At 39.9% G+C, this 21210-nt stretch overlaps 1 protein-coding gene across 1 annotated transcript in view; it reads right to left on the minus strand.

Moving 5' to 3' along the window:
- CDH23 (cadherin related 23) overlaps window positions 1–21210 on the minus strand; it is a 2508764-nt gene that overhangs the window by 1832957 nt on the left and 654597 nt on the right. The window contains exon 11 of the mRNA XM_044056944.1: window positions 1881–2269. Within this exon, the coding sequence (XP_043912879.1) occupies window positions 1881–2269 (389 nt within the window). The remainder of the gene's footprint in view (window positions 1–1880; window positions 2270–21210) is intronic.

The following is a 21210-nucleotide window of genomic DNA, read 5'->3' on the forward strand; positions in this document are numbered from 1 at the left end:
GAAAGGGAAATTGGCAAGGCTTAAAATGGCCCACAAGGACAGCTAGCCTAGCACTTATGGGGCTGGGGTTGGTATAATAGTTAAGGTATTTAACTCAAACACACAAGGCACAAGGTTTAATTCTGACCTTTGAAAAGGAAACTGGCAAAGCTTAAAATGCCCCACAATGGAAGCTAACCTAGTACTTGGCTATGAACCTATGAGTGTGCACTCAGAAATTTAAAGTTAAGAAGGTCCTGCTCTACTTGGTGATGTCATGTTCCTCTGTGAGATTTTTATACACTTTTGGAAGCCATAAAAGAACAGGAAAGGTAGATATTGGGACAAGGATAGAGAAAATCCACAAGAAGGGTGCTAGGAATGGAAGGGGAAAGAAAATGCTCAGACTTGATCAGCTAAAGATATTAATTTTACAAGCAAAAGCAGATGTGGTGACATGCTAATGGTATGCAAGAGGTGTGAAGGGGTCCCTAATGAACTGGAAGGAGAAAACAGGTCTAGGGGTATGGAGGTGTACAAGCAGCAGACTGTAAGGAATAACTACTCCCTTGACTGCTGTAAGCATTTATTCAGTGAGAAGGTATTTCAGCCACAGAATACAGTAAAATGAATTCAGCGGGGCATAATGAAATGTACATATCAGGAAAGCAGAAGGTTAGTTCTCTTAAATGGCAAGATACATAGGCTTATTGCCTCATTCTGGTTGTCAAGCAGGGTCAGTGGGCTTTTGATTGTGTCAGATGACACCAGGTAAAAGAGTTATTAAAATACAAACAAACAGTCACCACCATATAGGTTCATAGATTAGTACTAAGCTAACTGCCCTTGTGAGACATTTTAAGCCTAGCCAATCACCCCTTGTGAGACTCAAACCCTGCACCTTGTGTTTGTAAGGCAAACACCTTAACAATTAGGCCACCCTCCCAACCCTTATGACATTCTTCATTGCTGGAATATTCTTACCAGTAGTTCGAACACATTACTTTAATGACACCAATTTGAATTCTTTGCACAATTAACACTGCTAAGTTGCTAACCACACTACATTCTGAAAGTCAAAGAAATACATTTTTCTCATAGTAGATCTTTGGTCATGTGAACTATTTAACAAGCTCAAGTCATATCAATTAATGTCAGGAATGCAGCATTTTTTGTCAATGTGCTCAGCAATGACATACCTCCATAGTTCACTTAAATATTACTTTATATGTATATTTTCTGCAAGTATGAAAAAATATGAACTTAAAATGTTTTCAAGAGTGTTCATAAAGAATTTATTTTAAAGTGCAGACAGCACTTTCCATACAAACAATGCTTCCGGATGGAAGACCACAAAGATTTCAAAGCAGAATTTCCTACATTTCTGTATCATTAAGACACCAGATAATAGTTTGCCATATGTGCACTTTCACTACAAATCTGGCATGCTTCTGATTAGTTTCTGTAAGCATATTAGAAAAAAAATGAGAAATAAATAAAAGTGTCACAATCCCACCCGCTGAAGTGTTTTATCCAGCCCTTGGCATGTCCCACAACATAATGTTTTGACTATGCAGCTGCATGTTGGACATGGTAATGTGCCCCCATACAGTGTTGTCAAGTGTAGTAAATAACCTCTGAACCAAGACATTTGGATGCCTCTGAAACAGATGCTTATGCATTGAAATAAGTTAATTTTACTTAATTTTGGTAATAACCACTTTAAATTACTCGTTGTTCTTTGTAAAATACATCATAATTCCTCTAAAATACACTAGTATGCTTCTACCAGACACAGGTCTGAGGCACTGTCTTCTCAAGGTGTCCAAATCTATGGTTCACAAGATTTACTGTTAGACATGCAGCCATCATGTGTTATTTTTTGCATTTTAAACACTTACTGTGATGGAATCAATTTTAAAGAGCTCCAGAGCTTGAGGAGAAGAATTAGGATCAAACGTGTAACTGAGTCGACCAAGGTTGTCAATAGAGCGGGCCTGAACCCTCAGGACTTCTGTTCCAGTGGGAATGTTTTCCCTGATAACTGCTTCGTAGGATGCATTTGAGAACTGCAGTGCTTCATCCAGTTCATTTAGCAGAGTGACATAGACTGTACAGTAGGCCCTGTTGTAGGGTGGAGCCTGATCTGTGGCCGATATGTTCATTAGGTAACTGATCTTGGTTTCATAATCTAGGTAATCCACTGTGGTGATCAGACCTGTGCTTTGGTCAATGTCAAATTTCCTGTCAGAGCCCGAGACAATCCTGTAAACAACAGAGCCTCCATCACCTTATGAAACAAAAGAAGATAAAGAAATATGTAAGAACTGATTTAAATTTACTTTCTGGTCATTAATACAAAACACAGTTAAATGCAGTTTGCAATATTTAGTATTTCATAAGAATATTTATAGAATGTCCAATCAGAAAAGATTGGAATAACATTTTAATTGATGGTGGTGAGTGGGTGTTTTGGGATAAACACACAATGAGTAACCTTTTCTTCCTGAGAGTTGCATCTGTCATAAATTATACACATGATTTTCAATTACTTCACATACAAGACAAGAGGCAATACTTAAGGTGAAATACTAGAGAGTGATTGCTTTGTGTCATTTAGCTTTGTGAAATATGTTTTCTAGCTTGGGCCATATAGCCTTATATTTTGATGCAATGTAATATTTAATATTAAAACTCAAAAGTTAACAATGTCCGTTCTTTTTCTGTTTAATGTAATCAGTTAGTTAACAATTACAATAACCAGTTAAGCACCAGCAGGCATTAGAGTCTGACTAACAGAAGGAACATTTTTCTGGAAGACTTGGTTTTAGAATTTTCACTATATATAAAATATTGATCTTTTTGTGAAGGCCTCCTCTCTCACTGAAACCTAAGATGAGCTCACCTTGTACACAGGTGTGCCACTACTCCCTGATACAATTCTGCATATCCTAGGTGATGCACTTTTGTTACTAAGTGCTGACACATATAAGTGAATATGAAGGAACTTTATTATTATAATATATCGCCAGCGGCACAACAGATAACCCGCATGCTTTTGGTGCAGAATGCTGTGGGTTCTATTCCCACACCAAGCAAATGCACTACTAACAGTGCAGTGCAACATAAGGAGTGTGCACTCCTGCATCTGTCATAAACTGAATTCCCATCTGCTTAAGTTGGTGGTAGCTTAGGCAGATGTAAAAGTTCCCATGATACCTCTAGAAAAGAGCAGGGGGCCTTTAATTAACACAAAATAAACAAAAATGTACATATTTACAAGTACTTATCTACACATTCCTATATACCAACATCATTACTTTTTCATAACTGACCCCCACACCTTCTTCATAATCTAATTTTTGCAATATATCAGCCAAAATCAATTTTGCATTAAACAAAATTTCATTCAATCATTCATTCCAAATAATCCATATTATATAAAATAATTTCTCATCTACCTTTCCCACATATTTTTTTCTTCTTGTTTTTATAATATACATACATGATCATATTCACATCTATATTGATTATGTCATTAATATTCTCAAAACAAAATTGGTGGGGGTGTCCTCTTTCCCCTTTCTTATTTGCATTATATTTAGAAACATTGGCAAAGGAAATAAGGGACTCAAAAATTCAAGGATATAATTGGTATGGTAGTCAAGAAAAGCTGGCTTTTTGGCAGATATTTTATAGCTGATAAAACCAGAAATGGACATTACTGTTCTGGGACATTTTGAGACTGTTTCAAATATTTCTAGAATACAAAATGAATGAAGCTAAAACAAAGACAACAGTGATAAATTATGTACCCACATACACATTGGTTCAGCAGTGTCCATATTTATGGGATCATGATGAAATGAAGTATTTAGGAGTATGGATTAAAAATGTTTCCACTGTGGCAGCTAAGGATATGTGGGAAGAGACTTAAAAAATATAAAAACTGAGATATTGGAAGCTCTGTTATAAGGATATAGATACTAAGATACAAACCATTAAAATGTTTTTAATCTCTTTAGACTTATACACAGGTTAGGCATATTTATCTGGGAGGGGAAGACAGCAATAGTCAAGTGGGATAAGTTGATTCTTCCAAAAGAAAGAGGTGGATTGGGATATCCTGATTTGAAGAGGTATTTCAGAGGTACACAGTTAGGGCTGCTATACATAGCACAAGCAGAAAACTATAAGTCAAAGTGGAAAGGGATAATGATGAAATGGGGGGGGGGGGACTCAAGAATAAGGAGAGAATGGAATTTTGGATGCAGAACTTTAAGGAGAATTACAATAATCATATAGAATATTATATCCCTAAAGTAGCAGAAAGCAATCTAAGAACTAATCCAACATGGGAATGGAGAAAGGAGATTCTGCTAACAGGGATGATTGCAATTAGGGATACAGACAATAGGAAAGAGGGGGGCTGGAATTTATTGGAGAAAAGTGGCAAAGGAACCAAGGTATTAGGAACAAATAACTAGAGAGGGAAATGTAATAGAATGGAAATAATTTATTTGGACTGCAGGCTAGAGATTGCCTTCCCTTTCAATGATGGATATCACAGAAAGAAATAGGGGGTCCTAAATGAATGATCAGTACTGCTAGGGTTTTTAGTAGAATCTAGAATAGAAGATGCTATTAAAAAATGAATAATTAGTACAGCATATAAAATATTGCATGATAACTATAAGAATCAATAAAAGGAGGCTAGAGAGGATTGGATAAGCAATTCAGAAAGACATAATGTGGGGATATATGTTTGTCATGCAAAAAGTCTAGAAGATTTAGGATTTTTGCTTGGAAATGTTTACATAGATATTTGTATACCCCAAGTAGACTTCAGAGATTTTTTCTTCAGGTAGACAGCAAATGTTGGTGGTGTGTTGGGGAACAAAGAGGTAATTGGGAACATAGTTTCTGGGAGTGTAATGAGATGCAGACTTTAAAGATTCCCTGCACACTGCTCTATCAGAGATACTGGGTGAGCAAATTGGTGTAACTAGAGAAATGATTTTTCTGAGCTTTGATACAGTAACAGAATTCCCTAGACATGCTAAGGTCCTGCTATGTCTAATTATGACATTTGCCAAAAAAAGCAATTACTAGAAAATGGAAATCAAAGTCTAAATCAACTGTACTAGAAGCAGTGAATATAGTAACAGAAACAAAATAACTGGAACTGGGATGTTTAGAAAAGGTTAGGGGCAAATTACATAGGAAAAATGGGAACTGTGGTAACAATACATACAGGGGAGGAATGAGGGTTAAAAGAAGGCAGGATTTGCATGAGGTGTGTAATGTTTGACAATGATTGGTTAGATAAGTCAAGTATAATGTTTGCAACTAAAATTGTGTCAGTATGGTTTGTGATGTAAAATGCTTGCAACTAGGATTATCCCGTATGGTTTATTTTCATTTATATAAATGTACGATTGTTTATGTCATAAGTGATAATTTAATAAAGATGTTTCTCATTTTAAACAAAAAAAAATTCTCAACAATTTCCTTCACACAGATTTTTCCAGAGATTAACCACTCTTTCACATTTAAGAAAAGCATGCTGTGTTTCACTTTTCCATCACACAATAAATACACTCTTCCAACTTTCTTTTTATATGGCATATTCCCCTTTACCTGCAACTTATCACCAATTTCCATAGCAAATCATCACACTCTACAGTCTTCGTATATATCACTTTTTCCTCACTTTAATGGCTTTTATCACCTCTTCATGTAAATTTTCCCATGAATTTACATAATGATATAGTTTCATTGCATTGTTATACCACATCCTTCTATTAATCATAACTTTTTATTTTCCATGTTAGTATTTTTCTTGATAATTTTAATTTCATTTATATAATCTTTATCTCTTTTTTTATTCTCATCATCTCTCCAAATGTTTTGCACTCAGTTTCGTATCCACTTTTATAATCAACAGAAGTCTAAAGAAACGGAATAAACAACCGGATTTAATAACTCTAATCCTACTTTATCTTCACTCATGTACCACACACACCTTTTCTCTGGGATTAATATTGAACCACATATGAAAAAAAACACTAATTGTACAACCTCTTTTTATATTTTTTTTCTGGAATCATATAAATATTTGACATACAGACTGTTATTTACATTAAAACAGAATTCACCAGATAAACCATCTTCTTGAATGCTAATGTGTAAGTCTGTCAAGACATATTTCTTCTATTTATTTTATCAAACCTTTTCATTGCCTCATAACTACATATTTTCCAACTTTTTATCCCTATCAAAGATACTTCATTCATTGAAAACTATACCCCCTCCAGTGTTTCATGTCACCCAAACCCTTACTTTTAGCATTATTCAATGTCATTCCCATTTCCTTTAAACATCTGTTCAGCCAAACCAACAGTTCCTTCATCCATATTTTATTCTTGGGAACTGCAACTATATAATCCTCTATGTCAAAACTACTAGAATCACCACTTTATTTTGCATCACATCTCTTTCATCTTTTATTTTATAAGCTACTTCACTGATTTTTGCATTCATCGATGATGCAAATAATATCACACTCGTGGGACATCCTTGTCTTAGGCTATAATTCATGCAAATTTCTTAACTCAGTTACCCGTTCACTAATACTCTGACTCTATTATTTTGACATGCTGACATACACACTCTCCTAATTCTGTTACTGACTCTACTTTTCCATAACATCACAAAGCATCATATCAAAGTGTAGCAAATGCCTTACTAATATTACCTACCAACATATTTTACATCATCCCTTTTACTTATATCGTCATCCACAATTTCTTGAACCAGCAATAATAACTCTTGGCATCCCTTCCCTGTTATGCCATATATACTTTCTTCCATAATATCCTTAATCTTTCATTTCATTGTACACATTATTCTCAAAAACAAATATCATCTGTATTATTTAATGTAACATGTCTCCAGTTTTCTTACTTCATTCTTATCATCTTTCTTTCATACAAATTTTAATGTCTCATTGCAAAACTGTTTATGACCAAATCATTCTTTTTCAACCATTCATTTAAAACATTAACAAAATACTCTCTTTGGCCAATCCCTTAATTTCTTGTACATTTTAGATTCACTAACATCTGCATCTGATACTGATTCAACAAGTAATTTCCTATGTAATTCATCTAATTCACTAATAGTAATTTATTTCTCAAATTCTTCTTTAACTTGTTCTTGACTTTTTTTACATTCCATTCTCTCTTATTTTCTTTCATTTTACTCATATATATATATATATATATATATATATATATATATATATATTCACATACTGTACTACAATACTCATAATTTGTTCTTGTGTTCTTTTTACCTCTTCTTTTACATTTTTTTTTCATTCTTTCATTATACTAACATCCTCCTTTACAGTTTCACCCAAACATGCAGGTACCTCCTTACATTTCCCTTGTAAATAATAACTCTGCTGAAACAGTAATGTCTTAATTTTTGCTCAATTTTTATACATTTCCTTTTCTATATCATAATATTCTGTTTCATTTCTAAGTTTTCCAAAACATTTCTATACATCTTTCTATACTTCACTTTATATTTCTTTCTTACATCATGCTACCATTCAAAAAACACTTTTTTTAACTTTTTAAATTCAATCCATCTTTCAGACCAATTTCTATAAAAGTCCTTGACGATTATATGATCCCTCCATGACTGCAATGATTTTCACTCTCCAAATCCACCCCATTATTTCTAATTTTTTGTTTCATTTCCTATTTTAAATATAATCCCTTTCTTACTTCAGCTCCATCCATATTGCTAAATTATCTGAAAAAACTTTCTTTGCTTTATCACCACTAGTTACATCCAAACCTTCAGAATGTACAAAACATCAATTTCAGATCCAATTGCACCTCTTCAATAAATCACTTATTGTATTTTTTAAACATCCTTCTCTTTCTTTTTTACATTTTACCCTTAAATCACTATTAAGGAGTCCTGCAATAATAATTTTCACACTGACTACCACATAATCAGTATTTTATGAAACAGATTATCTCTTTCCTTACAATTTGTATAAGTATATAATGCTATAATTCTATAAAATATTTTCTCTACCCTTCTATCCTTACCAACATTACATCTAATATTTTTTTTACCCAATACAGCCACCACATTCATTTCCTAAATTCTATATTCTTTTCACCCCCACAATTTTTCTGTATGCAATCTTTCTTCACTTCTCAGGAATCATACAACCTCTATAACAATAATATCTACATAAGATTTAGAACACCGTTCCACTATCCCTATGCTCCTTACAATAATAATAATAATAATACTATTCACATTTACTGCAAGCACTCTAGAATTATTACTTTTCCTTCTTTTTAATTTTAGGGAATATATTTTACATTTTTGTTCCTTATTTGTATTCTTTCCACAATGTAATATCTTTCTGAGTTTTTGTACAAATATTCCTTGATACTCCGAAGCACAGTTTCCACTATTTTCAAAAAGTGCTCCTTACCTTTCTTTTCAATCTTTCATGATATATTTTTTAAGTCTTCTTTTCCTCACTTTTACCCTAGCACCTATCATATTTCTTCTCTGATGAAGTCCTGGGAGTTACAGGATGAAAGCACTAAATCATTCATTAAAACCTGATGATCTGCCATAGCTGGAGCTCCATCACATTCCAGATACCCCTATTATCTATAAGTTTCACAATATCAGAAAATTAATAACACATAAAAGATGTAAAAAAATTACTTTTCATTTAACTCAATTTCATCAATACAAAATTGAACAAATACTTTTCTTTAATCAGGTCCCATGCCCAGAAAATATTAATTAATTCCACGGGTAACAGTTCTTTTTTCACAGTTAAACAGAAAGCTTTCCATTAAATTTTCAGTCTCAAAAGTTAAGTCACAAAATGCTTTGTTTCCTAAATGAATCAAGGATCTAATGGATTTTGTTTCAAAACCCAAAGGGAACAAAATTATCCCACTCAAATTATCTGTATTTCTTCTTTCTCATCTGATCAAACCTTTTTTTTTTTACTTTTTAATAAAGTTTACAGTATCCTTTATTCTTGCAAATGCATTAGAGTACAATATTTTTCAGATTACATCCCACCTGTAACGAAATTCCCATCCAACTTATGACTCATTTCCTTTCCACCAAACTGTTCATTCCAAAAACCTTTTCGATCATATCAAACTATGAAACCACAGACTCTTCACCAGGATCACCTTTGTTCAATAAACCAACCATTTTTTCATCAGGCAAACTTCTAGAAGCCATTTCAGTTATAAGTCTTCAAAATCCTGTGGTTTAAAGTCAGCTAAACACTATTGGTACTATTCACTTGCTTTTCAACAGTTTTTCATTTGACTGACGGAAAAGAATAACTCACTTCTTCTCCCTTAATTGCTGCACAGAGCTTCTCTTACCTGCCTCTGTGTCAGGAAAAGAAGCAGGAAGTGCAGCAACAAAAATGTCCCCCTCACAATGAAAAGAATAGGGAAAGTTCCTATGTCCTGGCCTAATTTCCCTCAGTAGTACAAATACCACCTTGGGCCTCCTCTGAAAAGAGGTAATTAGAAAACTGCTACTAACGGAGTCAACAAAGGATAAATAAAATAAAATTAAGAGATGGATAGATGACCTCATAGGATGAAAGACAATAAAGCATGTACAAATGTGAATAAAACTTAATAAGAAATATTTTATTAGATTAAAATTAATGCTGAAAACAGCTTTGACATCTAGAAACAACATACAAACTATAAATCAATTTGCTTTTTGTGTTCTAACTTACAGTTTTGAAGTGATTGCCTGGCCCCAAATGATGTTGGATAGGTTGGACAGGTAAACAAGAAGGATGCTTCATACTTCGTAGGTTCATAGGATGATACTTGGCTATTGGCCCGGAGGCCCTTATAAACCTAGCCAAGAATTTTATCTATGTTTCCACAAAGTCAGCAACTATTTTCTCTGTCCAGCAGGGACACAGGTGTGATCCCAGGGGTATATTTTCTGTTTCCCATTCAGTCGTCCCAGTTCCTCTTAAACAGGGCTAGAGAGGTACTCTGATTGACATGGAGATGAAGTCTATTCCACAGATGGGGGAGTCACTGGGACACAAATCTATCCCACCAACAAGTTCTATTAATGTCACAGACCAGGTTGAGACCTTGAGTGCGGGTTGTGCTAGTGGAGTTTGACTTGCGGAAATGCAGCAACTCTATCAAGGCTGAGTCTGAGATGGCCTTGTATGCCAGACACAGGTCATCTCTGAGCAGTCTGTACGAGAATGACCAGTGGGACAGAGCTTTTAGCCTATCTGTATAGGACAGGTGCTTGAGACCCTGGATTTTCGTGGTCAGAAACCTCTGTGGTATTTCCAACTGCTGCATGTGTTTCGCAAGTTACATGCCGAAAGGTGTATTATACTCCTTGTTCCTGGATGAAATAACCTTACTTATGAGGTGGGCCATGTAGAAAGCCTCCTGTACAATGGAGGCAACATTTTGGTCAAAAGTCAGGTTGCTATCAACCTGGGTGCCCAAGTCCCTCATGACTGATTGGGTGCTTAGTATGTTATTAATGTGATAATTAGAGGGAACTCCATTTTCCCCAAAGGGGATAATGATGCATTTCTTGGCATTCATTCTGAGGCTAGGCTTCTGGCACCAGTCATTAGTTTGGCTAAGGCCCTCTTGGAGGATGTTCATGTCACTAGGGGGATTTATGACAATGCCCAGCTTGCAGTCATCTGCTAACTGGTTTTGGCTTGCAGCTCAGAAAAGTAAATTCCAAACAGCAGATAATTTATAAAAATCAGTGTATACCAAGATTATACATTTCCCATTCTACAGGAGGTATGAGCCTCTTTGAAATTGATAACATTATACATCTGCAATTGTAGGACTGCATACATATTTGCTGACCTCACAAAATCCAAAAGTAGTGAACGTTTTAAAATATGAGGAGAATAAATCTGAGATGACTTCTCTGCTTAGTTTATCAGAAGCGTATCTGTGTCAAGTGGAAATGGAAATCAAACCAGAAGTAGATACAAATCAGGCACCGACTGAATGTGCCAAAAACAAGAATATAAGGTGAAGGATCAAATGAGAAGGCGAGAAATGTGGAAAATACATAAATATAGTTGCAAGTATAGAAAAAGTCTTGGAACAACCTCATGTTGATAAGGATCGAATGCAGGAATGCTTAAGGAGAGGTGAATTTAAACCAAAAAATGAAATGTTAATATTGGTGGCCCAAGATAGTTGACTATGTACAAACTGGTTTTCAAAGTCCATTGAACACGTGGGAGAAACAGACAAATGTAGGTTTCGTAAAAAAAAATTGGAAACAGTTGAATGTTTTGCTGTTGGTTGTGATACACTGATGGCAGAAGGACTGCATGCTGAAAGGCATAATAATGTGGCAAGACTGTTGCATTGGGGATTGTGCAAACAGTATAATACTGAAGTAGCTGAAAAACACTGTAAACGTAAGCCACAAAACATTATAGAAAATGATGAAGGTTATATCACATGGGATCACCCATTACCAACAGTTCAAAAAATAGATGCGAGAAAACCTGATATAGTATCCCAAGAAAAGAAGAAAGAAGTAGCACTGATCACTGAAATCACTACACCCAGTGACTACAGTGTCTTGTGTACAGACAGCCACAAAGTCATAAAATATCAGGATTTGCAGGCAGAAATGAGGGCACTGTGGAAGAAGGATACCCAGACAGCTCCAACAGTAGTAGAAGTAACAAGTCTTATAAAAAAAGAATTTACAATTGTACTTAGATATGTTAGCGACACATACAAATTGTACAAATTGCAGGAGTCATCTTTACTAGGCACACTGCGGGTGCTGCGAAGAGTACATATGGCTAACATCAAAGATTGAAACTAGTTTAATCTCTTGAACTTTAATCATTCTTTTATCACAGGAATGGGGTCCATTCCTGTTCATGGTATTATAAACCCAAGAGACTTGGAGAACTTAAAGCGTCCAATAGCTAGCCTTAGTCTATGTCTGTCTTTTCAAGGATAAACCAGTCAGTTGTCCCATTCCTTTTTAAAAGCAGAAAGTGCAACTTTGCTTACTTTGGCAAGAAAGTTTGTTCTAGAGAATGGGTAAGTGCTAAATTATAGTTCTTGCCCTACTCTGTGTCTTTTTATGTGGGAGTAGATTTAGAGCTTGGTCTCTAGCTGTTTAAACTCCTTAAGAAATGGGAAGATTCAATAAAGAATGTAGAGTTCTCACTGCAGGAGATTTTATTGTGGTCTTAAAAAATTATGTAGATTAGCTTTTTGTAAGGAAGGCAATATGCATGCAAACGTTGTGCACTAAATTATGCTATGTCAGATGAAGTGGCTAGATCTATGGAGATGATGGCATGCAGAAAAAAAGACATTTGATTTAAGGCTATTAGATTACAGGCAGTTAGTGTCTATAGTTTACTAACCAAGTAGAATCTTTTAATACACTGCCTAAAGAAAAGACAGAAAGATGCATTGCAGATTGGATCATTCCTTGGTAAATTGGCATTTAATGACTGCTGAAGCATGTACCCACGTAGGGCTAGTGCTGGGCTCATTACAAACATAAGGAGGCTACAAAACAGGACTGTAGTACATGGAGTGCAATGATTATGCTCTGATATAATAAAAAAGACAAACCAGTTTAGTGCTTCAGTAATGCCAGACCCAATCTTACTTGTTAAGCAGCTGTGTTTAAGGTTTTAGGATCGAGTATCATGAAATAAAACCTGACTGCACTGGCCAGCAAATAGCAGTGGCAGATTTAAAAATAGCTGTCTTTCAGCACGCTGTCTGTACCAGTAATCTGCCCTTGACTTTCTTGCCCAGGCATTAGATGTGTTATGCACTCTTTTTGACAGTGCTCAAGAAGTGCTTCAAGGCTTCGAAAGTCAGCAAAGAACTTTGCAATTTTTCTTTATTTCGCAACTAGAGGTACATGGAACAGATGAATTACTGTGCACAACAAAGAGTTATAATTGGGTCTCTGACCATAACCTTCCATTGTGGATGCCAAGATTAACCTCTCAATATTCGCTCCTGAAGTGAACTTCTTGGCATCCATGTTTCGAAAACTTAATAAAGCAGTTACAATTGGAGGCCGTTTCATAATATTCTGTATTTATGGGAAGTAATAGAAACAATGTTTGTTGATAATGTGCCAGGATATGAAGAGTTAGGCGTTTTATAGTCAGATGGTGTTAAGGAGGTCATTTAGGGCCAGATATTGGCAGAGAACCATACGTGTAGCAATAAAACTATAACGTGGGTGCAAATACTAGAAACCAGGCTATACTGTTTACAACAGAATAAGTCTTGTGAAGAAGCTCTAGAAAAAACGCTCCGCTCTTATCTATGTGCTGTCCTTACACCAGATGTCTGTAACTCTGGGACTGCCTGTATATATATATATATATATATATATATATATATATATATAAATATATATATATATATATATATATATATAAATACATATATATATATATATATATATATATATATACATATATATATATATATATATATACATATACAAATATATTTTATATATATATATATATATATATTATTATTTAACAATTACAAAGGCATACATCTGAAACATTTCTCCCTGTGCCTTCACTAAAAATTGGCTTTGCTCCAAGTTGGACTTTCCCAGGAAACAAATGTTCAATAAAAATAAATAAATAAATTATCAATAATTTAGAGACAAACAAGTAGAACGCAGCTTAAAAAATTATACAGATATAAAATAAGTTATGGAAGTGAGCAGGAAAGTGAATGGACAGAGGATGAATTGTGTCATTGGTGGGGTGTGAGAGAAAGAGGAAGGTAAGAGTTTAAGAAATGAGTGCAGTATGAGGAGGAGCGATATGGTATAAAAGACTGGGAAGCAAAGTGGCTGCAAGATTTAAAGAAAAGTAATCTGAGTTAAGCTAGCAGGTGAGCAGGAAGAATAGAGACATTTTTGGCATGGGTGCTGTTTAACCAACGTTTTTTAAACTATTTAAGTTTTTTTCTGTTTTAACGGTGTGTGAACTGCATTCCTGAGTTTTGATCCTTAATGAGAGCAAAGAGTCTTCAGCAGTGTTGACCGTCTTGCTGATGTGTAGTAAAAGTTTATCGTTAATGTGAAGGTATCTAGTGTGTTAATATTACGGCAGTGTATTTTGAAATGCTGGGCATTTGTTTGGAGAGTACAACAGGCTGTGGGCAATCATTAGTTGTGAGTAAGTCAAGTGGTTTGGGAGTTCATGCCAGTTTAATTGTTTCAATGCAAGGCAATGGTGTGTTTTATAAGCTTGGTTGGTTGCAAATTTAGCTAGTTCGTAGCAGATGGAGGCTTTTCTAGGTTTATACATAGAGTATTGATATTTGTAAAACTAAGGGAAGCAGATAATAGAGAAGGAAGGAGGTATGTTGCTGCTAAGCTAATCCTTGTTTGATCTGTCAGGAAGTGTTTAGCACTATTGAGGAAGACAGTTTTTTGGTGGTTTTCTTGATGGAATGAAGTATGTGCTGAACAGATTTGAGGCCGTCATCTAATATACCTCCAAGTAGTTTAGTCTGGCTTATGGTTTCTTCTTTTGTGTTATTACTTGATGTAATATGAAATGTTCGTTTGTATTTAAGGTGTTGTCTTAGAGTAAGAGTTGTGGCATTGCATGAGGAAGTCGGGACTGTCAGAGAAGTATGTAAGAGTGGTACAGGATATGTACGAGGGTAGTGTGACAGCAGTGAGGTATGCGGTGGGAGTGACGGATGCGTTTTAGGTGGAGGTGGAATTACATCAGCTCTGAGCCCTTTCTTATTTGTAGTGGTGATGGACAGGTTGACAGATGAGATCAGACAGGAGTCCCCGTAGACTATGATTTTTGCAGATGACATTGTGATCTGCAGTGAGAGTAGGGAACAGTTGGAGGAGACCCTGGAGAAATGGAGATATGCTCTAGAGAGAAGAGGAATGAAGGTCAGCAGGACTAAGACAGAATATATATGTGTTCATGAGAGGGAGGATAGAGGAATGGTAAGGATGTAGGGAATAGAGGTGGCGAAGGTGGATGAGTTTAAATACTTGGGATCAACAGTTCAGAGCAATGGTGAGTGTGGAAGAGAGGTGAAGAAGAGAGTACAGGCAGGATGGAGTGGGTGGAGAAGAGTGTCAGGAGAGATTTGTGACAGACGAGTACCAGTAAGAGTGAAAGGGAAGGTCTACAACAGGGTAGTGAGACCAGCTATGTTATATGGGTTGGAGACAGTGGCATTGACAAAAAGCCAGGAGTCAGAGCTTGACGTGGCAGAGTTGAAGATGTTAAGATTTGCAGTGGGTGTGACGAGGATGGACAGGATTAGGAATAAGTATATTAGAGGGTCAGCCCAGGTTGGAAGGTTTGGAGACAAAACCAGAGAGGCAAGATTACATTGTTTTGGACATGTGCTGAGGAGGGATGCAGAGTATATTGGGAAAAAGATGCTAAGGATGAAGCTGCCAGGTAACAGGAAAAGAGGAAGGCCTAAGATAAGGTTTATGGATGTGGTGAGAGAGGACATGCAGGTGGTTGGTGTGACGGAGCAAGATGCAGAGGACAGGAAGAAATGGAAACAGTTGATCTGCTGTGGCGACCCCTGATGGGAGCAGCCGAAAGAAGAAGAAATAGCTTTGCTTTTTTTTTTGGTGTTAAGCAGCAACTTAGAATTTTTTTGGCCACATTTCAATATCAGTGAATGATTTCTGAGTGATTTTTGTAATTTTGCTATGGATGGGGCAGAGCAGATAAGGGTTCAATCGTTGGCATATTGTACGAGAGTGACGAGTCTTGTATCGGTATGTAGTATATTAATGAAAAAATTACATAGAACGGGGCTGAGTATGGACCCTTGGGAAACACTAACAGACTGGCTGAAATGCTGAAAGGTTTTGTTACCATTTAGTTACTTGATGACGACTGCATAAATAACAATGAAACCAGGTGTGTGTGTGTGTGTGTGTGTGTGTGTGTGTGTGTGTGTATGGGGGGGGTAAGTGAGATCTAGTTGCAAGTTCAGAGAGGAGCTTTTATTGGGACACTGTATCAAATGCTTTGGAAAGGTCAAGGAAAAGTGAAGAATTAGAAGTTATGTACTCACCATAACGTTCCATCTGAGTAGGTGACTTCATTTGGATGCAACCTGTGGGTATCGGATCCGACCTCGGATCCGAGCCGGCATTTCAGAAGCTTAGGCTCCGAGCTCCTAGCTCCTCCCTCTTACCCATAACCCCTTGCCAAGCCCTGACTGACCTCAGATTGAGTTTGCCTCAAAAATACTGACTACAGTACATGAAAAACAGCATAAATACTCGCTCTATAAAGGCCAGGGGGATGGAGGGGGGGATGGTTGCATCCAAATGAAGTCACCTACTCAGATGGAACGTTATGGTGAGTACATAACTTCTAAATCTGAAGTAGGCAGACTTCATTTGTCTGCAACCTGTGGGACAGAGTCCCCAGCTACCTGAATCTTGGGCCGTCATGGAAGGATGTTTGAGCACCGCTGAGCCAAAGGATGCTCTTCCTCTGGAAACAACATCCACCTTGTAATGAGAAATAAAGGTATGAGGCGAGGCCCAAGTAGCTGCAGCAGATATCATCCAATGAAACACGTGACTTAAAAGCGGCTGGCGTGGAGACTGCCCTAGTAGAATGAGCCGTAACCCTCTGAGGAGCAGGTCTACCTGAAGTGTCATAAGCCTGCAGAATACAGTTAGCAATCCACCTAGATAGTGTGACTTTAGACACTGCTTTACCCAAAGCAAATTTAGCAAAGGAGACGAACAGCTGATCTGATTTCCTGTGACCAGCTGTTCTGTGAACATAAAACGTAATTGTCTATGAACATCCAAGGAATGCAATTTGTATTCTCCTTTGTTTGAGTACTTGGGAAAAAACACAGGTAAATTGATTGATTGGTTAATATTAGATTCAGAAGAGACCTTCGGAAGAAAAGATGGATTGGTCCTGAGGCACACCCTATCAGGAAAGAAAGAAAGGTAAGGCGGCTTGACGCATAGAGCCTGAAGCTCAGACACTCTTCTGGCAGAAGTGATAGCTACCAAGAAGGCAGTCTTCCATGAAAGGTACTTTAGATCTGTAGAAGCTGCAGGCTCGAATGGAGGAGCAGTAAGGGCTTGCAGAACTAACGATAAGTCCCAAGGTGGTACAACCTCCTTGACTGGAGGCCTCAACAAAAACATTCCTTTGAGAAAGGTTTTGCATAATTTAGCGTCATGAGGGAGCTGTCTCATGACCAATGTGGTAATGCGAGATGGCTGCCAATTGTACCTTAATCGTGGAAGAACTTGCCCCTTGGTGAAAGAGGTCTGTTAAAAAATCCAGCACTGCTGACATAGGTGCTGAGAAAGGATCCAAAGTTCTCTGTACCGCCCAAATAGAGAATCTCTTCCATTTACTCCGATAAACCTGCCTGGTGGAAGGTTTATGAGCTGCCACTAAGATGGCTTTGACCGGTGATGAGATACCGGGAGTCCTAATCAAGGATGGAACTGGAGCAGCCAAGCTGTCAATTTCAGGGTGCGCAGATTGGGAACCGCAATCCCCAGAGGGTGGGAGATGGGATCCGGAATCAGATCCAGAATCCAGGGTGGATTGATTTTGTAAGACCATACAAAGGGGAACCAGGGTTGACGAGGCCAGAATGGGGCAATGAGAATCATTCTGCTCCCCAAACTGTTGGCTTTCTGCAGAAGCCTCTGCATCAGAGGTAGTGGAGGGTAGGCATAAAGGAGACCGGGAGGCCAAGCATGCACCAGCGCATCTCTCGGGAATTCCCCTGGTGGGGGAAGGAGAGCGAAGAAATTGTCGTATTTGGCGTTTGAGGGAGAGGCAAAAAGATCGCAACAGGGTTGCCCCCAAACAGCAAAAATCTTCTTCGCTACCTGAGGATTGAGAGACCACTTGTGAGGTGACAGAATGGTGCGACTGAGTTTGTCCGCAAGGATGTTGGATTTTCCCGGAATGTGCGTTGCTACCAGAAAGCGTTTGGTGGAAATTGCCCATTCCCAGACTCTCATGGCCTCTCGACAAAGGGGATAGGACCTGGTTCCTCCCTGTTTGTTGATGTACCAGACTACCGACATGTTGTCTGTCTGAATTGCAATAGTCCCTGAAGGAAGAACGTGGTGAAGTGCTTGCAACGCTAGGAGCACCGCCCTCATTTCCAGGACATTTATATGCAACGATGTCTCTGTGGGGTTCCACGTGCCTTGGACAATCTTTCCCAGAATGCCCCCCACCCGAGGGAGGAAGCGCCCCTGGTCACTGTGGCCCGGGAAAAGCAGCACAAAAGGTCTCCTGACAGGGGCTCCGGAGACAGAAGCCACCAAAGAAGGGAATCCTTGCACGCTTTGCTGACCGCTATCGGAGAGTTGAGAGAGGAACTGAGAGGGACCATTGAACTTGAAGGGTCCATTGAAGAACCCGCATGCGTGGCGCATGAATAAGAAGCGGAATAGCTGCCGCCATCGAACCTAGGGCCCTCAGGACCCGAAGCTGCAGTCGGAAATGGTTGCAGGACCGCTGCTACATGACACTTCAGGTTGGCAATTCTGTCTGGAGTGAGGAAGGCTCGCATTGACCTGGTGTTTAGCCTTCCTCCTATGAAATCTATAACTTGTGTGGGATGCAGCAAAGATTTCTCCCAGTTGACAGTGATGCCCAACCTTGGGGCTAGTCGAAGAAAGTAGTCCCTGGCTGAGCACAGAAGATGCCTTGATGATGCTGTCAGGAGCCAGTCGTCCAGGTACGGAAAGACCTGCAATCCCTGGAGTCTCAGGTGGGCCGCTACAACAGCTAAGACCTTGGTGAACACCCTGGGGGCTGAGGTGAGACCAAAGGGAAGGGCCCTGAACTGATAATGACTGGCTCCCAGCCGGAAGCGAAGAAACCTCCTGGACCGTTTGTCCATGCGAATGTGGTAGTACGCGTCCTTGAGGTCTATGGAGCACATCCAGTCGTTCTCCCTCAAGAGGGGGAGAATAGATTGAAGGGTGACCATCCGGAACTTTTGCTTGGTTACTGACAGGTTCAGCAGGGAAAGATCTAAGATCGGTCTTAAGTCCCCCGTTTTCTTTGGCACTAAAAAGAACCTGGAGTAAAACCCTGACCCGGTTTGCTCTGGGGGGACGCACTGGATAGCTCTTTTTTCTAGCAGCTGTCCAATTTCGATAGCTGCTGCCTCCCTTTGGTCGGGTGGAACATCTGGGAGGCTGCGAGATCTGGGAACCTTGTATAGGGGAATTGAATAACCTCTGGATATCACACGAAGCACCCAACGGTCTGTTGTGATGGACTCCCAAGAAGTCAGGTGCCTCGAAAAACGCCCCCTGACTGCCTCCAGAGACGGACAGCCGGGCAACCCTTCAGGGCTGCTGCGTGGGTCTATCAGAGAAAGGTTCTCTGGACCCAAAGTTGCTAGGAGCCCCCCTGCCTCTAGGACGGCGACCTCCCCGTCCTCCTCTGCCACAGAAGGACTGGTTATCCGGAGCAGGTTGGGACTGCTGCGATTTCCGGAACCACATCTTCTTCTGTCCCTTTTGGTTCTTCGAGAAGGACCTCTGGGGAGCTGAGAAGCGGACTCCGACGGCAGACAGCGTCTTCCCGTCCTTTTCGCTCTGGACTAATGTTTCGCGAACAGTCTTGCCAAACAAGGCAGAACCATCGAAGGGGGCATTCGCGAAGGTCGCCTTGAAGGGCTCTGCAAAATCACAGTGGCGGAGCCAGGCCTGTCGCCTCATGACTAGGCCTGCTCCGCTGGCTCTAGCGGCTCCCTCAGTAGCGTGAGAAAGCAGCCGCATAGATGTATTGGAAACTGATCTGAGAGTGGCCATTCGGGTGGAGTATACTTGTTTATCCTCACTCGACATGGACTCTGGGGGAGATGCAGCGTATTCTTTAATCAGATCCCGCTGCATCCTGATGACGTGTGCCATGTAGTTCAGCTCTCTCAAAGAGAGGGTTGCTGAACTGAAAACTCGCTTCCCAATGCGATCCATCGGGGGTGACTCCTTGCCCGGAGGGTGCATAGAGGGACTCTCCTGGGCCAACTCCCTCTTAGTGGCTGCAGCCATCATCATGGCATCTACTGGGGGGCCTTTGCTCCAGTGAGTGCGGTCCGCCGGAGGGGAAAGGATGCGGTCAGGACGCTTAGGTACAGGCTCAACGGTGTCCGGATCCTTCCACGCTCTGATGGATATAAGGTCCACCAGAGGGTCAGCAGGAGGGGACACCCAAGAGGTAGATGGGCCCGCCTCGAATGCCTCCAAGAACACAGACTCATCTGAGGAGGCCTTGGGGGCAGACCACCCCCCCCTGATCCTCAACATTTCCATAATGTCTCCAAATGAGACGTCTTCAGGGGGTGACCTTGGGAGCCCTCCCTTCATCCAAGTCTGTGTCTTGTAACGGACTCGGGGAGTCCATGTGCCTCCTTTTGCACTTACGCTTCCAAGGTACTTCTTCGGGGGGGCTGTCCGAGGAGTACTCTTCCGCAGCTGGATGTTCCAAGGGAACTACTTGGGACATCGAGGCGGGCTGTCCCTGGGACCGGCTGGTGGGGGCCTGGCCCAACTGCAAGGGAGTGCGGGATGGAGCCGTGGCAGGGACCGGGGGTCCGGTAGTCCTCAACAGTGCCCTTTCCACTACGTCGAAGGCCGAGGGAGAGCCAGCTTCTCTAAACTCCGAGAGCCGACCCCCACTCGGATCCGACGCACGGATCGGAGCCGGAGCCGAAACCGTCGGATCCAAGAGACCGGTGTGCTCCGACCTGGACGAAGCCGAAGACACACCAGCTCCCCCGGATCCGAGGCTTGGTTCTCGGCTCCGAGAGGTCGGGTCCGAAGTACCCGAAGCACTCAAGGGATGGGACGGATCCGAGGTGCGCCGACCTATCGGATCCGACCCACCCCCGGATCCAACTCTGCCCGGCGCCGACAGCTCCGAACCCGTGGTATGGGTCGGAGAAGGAGCCAAAGGGGCGAAAAAGGGGTCGAAGCCCCTCCCAGATGGGGGGGGCTAGGAGCACTCCCATTTGCATTTGGGCCTGGATGAATTTCCTCATCATCCGGTCCATATCTGCTTCACTCATAGAAAAAGTGGATCTG

The sequence above is a fragment of the Protopterus annectens genome, chromosome 14.part0 (genome assembly GCF_019279795.1).
Source record: "Protopterus annectens isolate FY-2018-M chromosome 14.part0, PAN1.0, whole genome shotgun sequence".
In the NCBI taxonomy this organism is placed as follows: Eukaryota; Metazoa; Chordata; order Ceratodontiformes; family Protopteridae; genus Protopterus; species Protopterus annectens.